The sequence below is a fragment of the Ostrea edulis genome, chromosome 8 (assembly GCF_947568905.1).
Source record: "Ostrea edulis chromosome 8, xbOstEdul1.1, whole genome shotgun sequence".
NCBI classification, from domain to species: Eukaryota; Metazoa; Mollusca; class Bivalvia; order Ostreida; family Ostreidae; genus Ostrea; species Ostrea edulis.
This window is the reverse complement of record NC_079171.1, coordinates 51,653,273-51,661,203: the sequence shown is the minus strand read 5'-3', so window position 1 is coordinate 51,661,203 and position 7,931 is coordinate 51,653,273. Positions and strand designations below refer to the sequence as shown.

General features: G+C 42.2%; 1 protein-coding gene across 1 annotated transcript; it reads right to left on the bottom strand.

Annotated features, from left to right (window-relative positions):
* Positions 1-4,019: 4,019 nt before the first annotated feature.
* Positions 4,020-6,182, bottom strand: LOC125672782 (uncharacterized protein K02A2.6-like). The gene has a single exon (XM_048908999.2). It carries the CDS (start codon positions 6,180-6,182, stop codon positions 4,020-4,022), a length of 2,163 nt encoding a protein of 720 aa, XP_048764956.2.
* Positions 6,183-7,931: the final 1,749 nt, after the last annotated feature.

The window sequence follows — 7,931 nt, the reverse complement described above, 5'->3', positions numbered from 1 at the left end:
GACCTGTGTATGATAGGTGACAAGAGTGCAGTATGGGAGTTGGGGAGCGTGAGAACTAATAGTGTTCAGTTTGTATCTTATACTCAATGTAGCTGGATGTAGTTTAGAACAGAATAAATATATCTATATATCGAACCCAGTGTTAGGTTATTGACCAACACAACATGGTGGCAGCGGTGTTAATAATTTTGTGAATTAAAAGGACTACTCCAGTACCAACATGGCATCGTTTCAATTTGCTCACCCGGAAAAATTTGACTTTACAAAGCCAGAGAGATGGGAAAGATGGTTCCAAAGGTTTGAAAGATTCAGACTTGCCTCAGGACTTTGTGAAGCGGGAGAAGACGTACAAGTCAGCACACTGATCTATTCTATGGGACCGGAGGCTGACGACATCCTATCATCCCTAAAAATTTCCAGTGGTGATATAAATCAGTGGCAGCCAGTTAAAGAGGCACTTTCAAAGTACTTTATACCCAAAAGGAATGTAATATTTGAGCGAGCAAAGTTCAATCAAAGAAAGCAGGAGGAAGGTGAAACTGCTGACAGCTTCATCACATCCCTTCATGTTCTCGCCGAATACTGCGACTACGGCGCCCTACATGATGATCTTATCCGAGATAGGATAGTCGTTGGACTGAGGGATAGGAAACTATCGGAAAAGCTGCAACTTGATTCCAAACTCAGTCTGGAGTCGGCAATATTACTGGCCCGACAAAACGAAATAATCAAAAAACAGCAACCGGTAGTGAGAGGGTCAACAACATCAGAGGTACCTATTAACAACATGGATTCAGCGAGATTCCAAAGGAAAAAGGGAAATCCCAGACAACCAGCCCGGACAACAAATAAGGTCAATTCTACAGGATGCGGCAGATGCGGAAACTCAACAGCACATCCACGAGACAAGTGTTCCGCCCGAGATGCCAAATGTCATAAATGCGGTATCAAAGGACATTTTGCTAAAGCGTGTCGAAAGGCCAACATAGCAGAAGTTGACAGGAGCCCCGGGGACAGAAGTGAATGGTTCCTAGGATCAGTCGACAGCAAACGAGGAGATCCGTGGATGACGAACATAAAAATTCGTGGCCACACTGTGAAATTCAAAACTGACACAGGCGCAGATGTGACATTGATACCTGAGTCCGAATATAAACAGATAAAAGGAATTAAAACTTTTGCATGTGAACAGATCATTGCATGGACCAGGGAATACAAAATTAAATGTGTTGGAAAAGTTATATGTGAGCTAGAGTCAAAAAGTGTGTACAGTGTGCAGAAATTTATGTTGTGAGAGGATTGAGTCAGGCACTACTAGGTAGACCAGCGATCATACCACTGCACATCATTGAAAAGGTAAATATTGCGTCTGTCAACGCGAAAAATGTTCAAACACCAAAATCTGAAGAATATTTCCGAGATAAGTTCCCGACGGTATTCAATGGGCTGGGGAAAAGTAAATGGGAATACAAAATAAACTTGAAAGAAAACTCTAAGCCATATGCATTGTCAGCACCTCGCAAAGTGCCATTTGCACAAAGAGACAAGGTTAAAGAGGAGTTAGACAGAATGAAAAATTTAGGAGTTACTTCTAAGGTCGATGAGCCTACTGAATGGTGCGCTCCAATGGTCATTGCCCCCAAACCAAATGGTCAAATAAGAATATGTGTAGACCTGAAAAAGCTAAACGAATCTGTTAAAAGAGAAAATCACCCCCTCCCATCAGTGGATGAGTCTTTGTCCAAATTATCAGGATCAAACATATTCTCAAAATTGGATGCAAACTCAGGGTTTTGGTGTTGTATATTGTGGAGGCCACAATATGCGCAGTGCAGAAGTTGCTGATTAATCCAGAGCACGTGTTTACAAACTACATTTTATTCAACTACACAGAAAGTACATACAAACAACACAGATCTATGACGTAGAGCACAGTATCGATTATACAAGACAAATGTACATGGACGGTTTCCGGATTACATATATAACACTCCTCCCCCGTTAAGGATGAAAACTTATTACAGTGAAATATTATCATTCATTAATGCTTCAATGTATGATATACATTTGACTAGATTATCAAACTTACATAATACTGAAATAGTTGAAACACATGGTAAGATTGAGAAGTAAAGTACAAAATGACTACAAACAATTGAGATAGTCACATTGAATCTAAATCTACAGTCTTTAACAGTCAATAATATGAACACATTTACAAGTCCAGTTTCTGAGTGGGTTTACGGATCCGTTGTGGGTAACGACGCGGTGTATTGTCCGGTTTGGGCAATGGTTATTTGTGTTTATTACCCAACGGTACTGGTTGTTCTGTCAGTTTTTCGGTTGCCACAGATATCTCTGGCACGCTAATGTCCTTCGGTAATGAAACATCTGGTACATACACGGGTAGAGGCGGTTCACTTATATCACTTGGTAATACAGTGCTTTTCATTTGGTCAACGTGTCTGCGCCATGTGGAACCATTTACATCAACTTGATAAGACAGCGGACCGGTCTTTGTAGTGATGTTTCCTTTCGCCCATCTCCTTCCTTCCCTGTAGTCGCGGACTATTACAGATTGACCATTTTCGAATTCACGGATGTTAGTTCCGACATGTTTTGGTACTTCATGTTGTTTCTTGTGGACAACATTGGCAGTATTTGGTTTCAGAAGGTCAAGACGTGAGCGGATGTTTCGGCCATACATTCGCATTGACGGAGTTTCGTTGGTGGTTGCATGGGGAGTTGTGCGATACTTGAAAAGGAAAGCGCATAACTTTTGGTTAAGGGTTGCAGATTTGTCATTGTCTGCACTCTTGATCGCGCGTTTAAAAGATTGTACGAATCTTTCTGCCTGTCCATTGGTGCGAGGATGGTACGGTGCAGATGTTACATGTCTTATACCGTTCCGAGTCATGAATTCTTTGAATTCTGCTGAGACAAATTGTGGGCCATTGTCCGATACTACTTCATTAGGTATGCCTTGACGGGCAAATAAGGTTCGCAGAGTTTTTACTGTAGCCGATGCTGTTGTAGATGTCATATGAAATACTTCCGGCCATTTGCTATGAGCGTCAACCACAATGAGGAACATAGCATTCTTGAATGGTCCTGCATAGTCAATGTGTAGTCGGTACCACGGAGTTTCAGGCCAGTCCCATGGGTGTACCGGTGCAGCGGTAGGCTGATTCTGTACAGAAAGGCATCCTGTACATAAGCGGCATGTTTGTTCTAGGTCGCGGTCGATGTTCGGCCACCAAACATACGATCTTGCATATGCTTTCATTCGGACGATGCCAAGATGTCCTACATGTATTTCATCCAACAGCTTTGTGCGCAGGTTTTCAGGAACTACTACTCGATTTCCCCACATGATACATCCTTGATGTAATGTTAATTCATCCTTTCTTTGAATATAAGGTTTCATGTTGTTGTCACAAGTGCAAGGAAATCTCCCAGTCGACACAAAGTCAAGAACTTGCGATAAGATAGGATCTCGTCGAGTTGAATTGCGCACTTGCTCAGAAGTTACAGGTAACATTTCTAACTGTGTACTGTAGAACATGTCCAATTCATCAGCCTCTTCTGGTTCTGTAGAGTCGAGCGGCAATCTGGACAGTGCATCCGCATTGCTATGCTTGTGTGTGCTTTTATACGTGATGTCATAAGAATGTCCAGATAGGAAAACAGCATATCATTGCAGCCGCGCCGCAGTCATTGTTGGTAAAGCTTTGGATGGGTTGAAAATACTGAGCAATGGCTTATGATCAGTAATTAGCGTGAAGTGTTTTCCAAACAGGTAAGTGTTAAACTTTTGTATACCCCAGTAGATAGAAAGGGCTTCTTTGTCTATCTGAGAGTATCCACGCTCTGCTTTCTTCAAGGTTCTTGATGCATAAGCGATAGGACGTTCATTTCCATCCGAAAATGTATGCGAGAGCACACAGCCAATACCATATGGAGATGCATCACAGGCTAGTTTCAAAGGTAATTCTGGGTTGTAATGGCAAAGTACTTGTTCAGAAGCCAGAATGTTTCACTTTCCGGAATGCGGAATCATGTGAATTTGTCCATTCCCATTTCACCTTGTCCTGGAGGAGTCCGTTCAAAGGGGAGACAACTGTGGAGTAGTTCGGGATGAAGCGGTGGTAATAATTGACCAATTCCAGGAATGCTCTTAGTTGTGTAACATTTTCAGGCCTGGGTGCCTCAGTAATTGCAGTGATTTTATCTGGTGACTTATGCAAGCCATTTTCGTCGATCTCATGTCCACAGTAACTCACCCTCTTCTTAAAGAATTCACATTTGTCCAAATTGACACGCAAGCCATATTCATCGAGACGTGACAACACCTTGCTGAGGTTACGCTTGTGGTCCTCATCCGAAGTACCAGTGATGATGATGTCATCCAAGATGCACTGGGTGTGTGGAATGCCCTGTAGAACTTGTTCTATGGCCCGCTGCCACATAGCCGGGGCTGAAGCGATTCCAAATACTAGTCGGTTGTACATATACAGTCCTTTATGCGTGTTGATGACGAGAAGCTGCTTCGATGCTTCATCAAGCTCCATCTGGTGGTATGTTTGAGTGAGGTCAATTTTTGAGAACTTCTTGCCTCCAGAGAGATTGGCGAATATATCATCAATTTTAGGTAACGGATAGTGATCCACTTTCAAAACTGGGTTAACTGTAACTCGATAATCACCACATATGCGAATGTTACCATTCTTTTTCAGGGCTGGGACAATAGGGGTTGCCCAATCACTGTGAGCCACAGGATGTATGATCCCTTCATGCTGAAGTCTATCCAACTCCTTTTCTATCTTGGGTCGCATGGCATAAGGTACGCTACGCGCCTTGAGGAATTTTGGATGTGCATTATCCTTAAGGCTAAGGTGAGCTTTAATGTCCTTGAGTTTCCCTATGCCCTTTGCAAACACAATCTTATGTTGATTCAGAAGCTTGTCAAGGTTTGTGGTGTGATCCATGCTTGGTATCCCTTCAAAGTGTAATGCCTTAATGTCAATCCAGTTGAGTTGGAGTTTCTCTAACCAGTCTCTACCAAAAAGCGCTGGTCCATTCTGAGGTACAACGAATAAATCCAACTCGGCTTCTTGTCCATTTATTGCTACCAAGGTTTTCAGCTTACCAATGGGTCTCATGGGATGTCCAGAGTAGGATCGCAATGTTTTGTCGCACGACTTTAGTTTCACATCTTTGAAAGTTGACTGATAATCCTGCTCGGAAATTATCGACAGTGCTGTACCTGTGTCCAGCTCCATGCTAACAAGTCTACCAGCTATAGTAGGTTTCACGATAATGGGTTTCGTGTGTTTCTCCTGTACGCTATTCACATTTATGTGCAGAATTTGGTCGTCATCTGATTCGGATTCTCGTAGCATGTGTACTCCTCTGCTTCTGGATGTTTTCCTACTGTCCTGTCGTTTCCCTCTACGTTTCTTCAAACACGCCTTTTCAATATGTCCCTTAATCGAACAAAAACGACACACAGTGTTGATATGTTTACACTTGTCAGGTTTATGGTCACCCTCACATCGAAAACATGGTTGCGCAGGCGCAGATTTTTGTTTGGACTGTTTTTTAGGGGTAAATGTTTTCAAGTGTACCTTGTTGACCTGTTGTTGGCTACGTTGTCCCTGTAATTCGATTGCGTCATTAGTGGCTGTTTCCATAGCTACTGCAGTCTTCACCGCTTTGTCCAGGGTCAGATCATCCTTCGATAAAAGGTTTTTCTGGATGTTTTCATTTCTCAGACCGCACACAAATCGATCTCGTAGAGTGTCACCAAGATTAGCACCAAAATTGCAATGAATAGCCAGATTTCGCAGCTCCGCAACATACTGCATTGTTGTTTCACCGTGTTTTTGGTCCCGCTTGTGGAACCGGAAACGTTCCGCGATGATAAGAGGTTTGGGGTTCAAGTGTTTATTTAGATGATCAATCAGCACTTCAAAAGTTTTGTCAGACGGTTTGTCTGGGGCTACTAAGGTTTTTAGTAACGCATAAGTTTTTGGACCTATTAAACTGAGTAGTGCCGGTACCTTCTTATCGTTATGTACCTCATTGGCTAAGAAATACTGTTCAAGGCGTTCAGAATAGGCCTCCCACGTTTCTATGCCATCGTCAAAGTTTCCTATCTTACCGATTGCGAAGGTCGCCATCGTTACTGAGCCGTAATGGATTCGTCGTAGTGTTGAACTACCGAAATCTCGTCGCCAGTGTTGTATATTGTGGAGGCCACAATATGCGCAGTGCAGAAGTTGCTGATTAATCCAGAGCACGTGTTTACAAACTACATTTTATTCAACTACACAGAAAGTACATACACACAACACAGATCTATGACGTAGAGCACAGTATCGATTATACAAGACAAATGTACATGGACGGTTTCCGGATTACATATATAACATTTGGCAGATAAATCTAGCACCTGAATCACGGCTGCTCACAACCTTTATCACTCCACATGGGAGATTCTATTTTAATAGACTTCCATTTGGGATAAATTCAGCCAGTGAGTTCTTTCAGAAACGAATGTCTGAAATCCTTTGTGGAATAGAAGGTGTACTATGTCACATGGATGACATTCTTATATTTGCCACAAGTCAAGGTGAACATGATGCAATTCTTGAAAATATATTAAGCATTCTCAAGGACAATGGGCTCACTTTGAACAACAAGAAATGTGAATTCTCAAAGTCATCAGTAACATTCTTGGGTCATGTCATTGATGAAAAGGGTATCAGAGTAGAGTCCCAAAAGGTCAAAGCGATATTAGACATGAGAAAGCCAGAAAACGTGTCTGACATACGTAGATTCTTAGGTATGGTGAATCAGCTTAACAAATTTTCACCAAAGCTGGCAGAGGTCACAGCCTCTCAGAGAGCTGCTTAAACTAAAAAACGCATGGATGTGGGGTCCAGCACAGGAAAGGTCATTTGAGAGTCTGAAGTCAGAAATTGCTCAGTCTCCATGCCTTATGCATTATGACCAAAAGGAAGACATTATGGTTTCAGCAGATGCATCGTCGTATGATCTTGGTGCTGTCCTAAGGCAAAAACACGGGCAAGCATGGAAACCTGTGGCCTATGCATCAAGGTCAATGTCAGAAACAGAACAAAGGTATGCTCAGATAGAAAAGGAAGCCTTAGCTATTACTTGGGCTTGTGAGCGTCTCAGTGACAATTTAATAGGTCGTGAGTTCAAAATAGAAACGGACCACAAACCACTCTTAAGTACAAAAGATCTGTCTGAATTACCCCCTAGGATACAAAGGTTCAGGATGCGACTTATGCGCTATACTTTCTCCATTTGTCACACTCCTGGTAAAGAGTTGATCACAGCTGACGCTTTATCTCGCGCACCTGTAGATCCGCCCGCCCCAGACGATAATGAAGTAAACGCCTTTGTTGATGCAATAATGAGCAGTCTACCAGCATCACCCAGTAAATTAGACCAAATTAAAGCACTGTATCATCAAGATACACTGTGTGCCAATGTCATAAAATACTGTAAATCAGGGTGGCCCGAGAAATCTGAAATCCCAACACAATTAAAAATGTTATGGGAAGTCAGGGGAGACTTTACAGTATAAAATGGTTTGTTACTGAAGGGAACAAGGTTAGTTATCCCCAATAGTTTACAGGAGGAAATGCTTGGAAAACTACATCAAGGTCACCAAGGGATAGTGAAATGTAGGGAATTAGCCAAGTCCTCTGTGTGGTGGAATGGTTTGAGTACACAATTAGAAAATTTAATTAAATCTTGTCCAAAGTGTATAGAGGGATCTCAAAATGTAAGAGAACCACTCATTCCCAGTAAATTTCCGGATCGACCATGGCAAAAAGTTGCCACTGATTTGTTTGAACTGGATGGTCAAAAGTACTTACTAGTTGTTGACTATTATT

Bases quoted from the DNA above. Each gene is read 5' to 3' on its own strand.
- LOC125672782 (XM_048908999.2), bottom strand. From the start codon at position 6,182: ATGGCGACCTTCGCAATCGGTAAGATAGGAAACTTTGACGATGGCATA.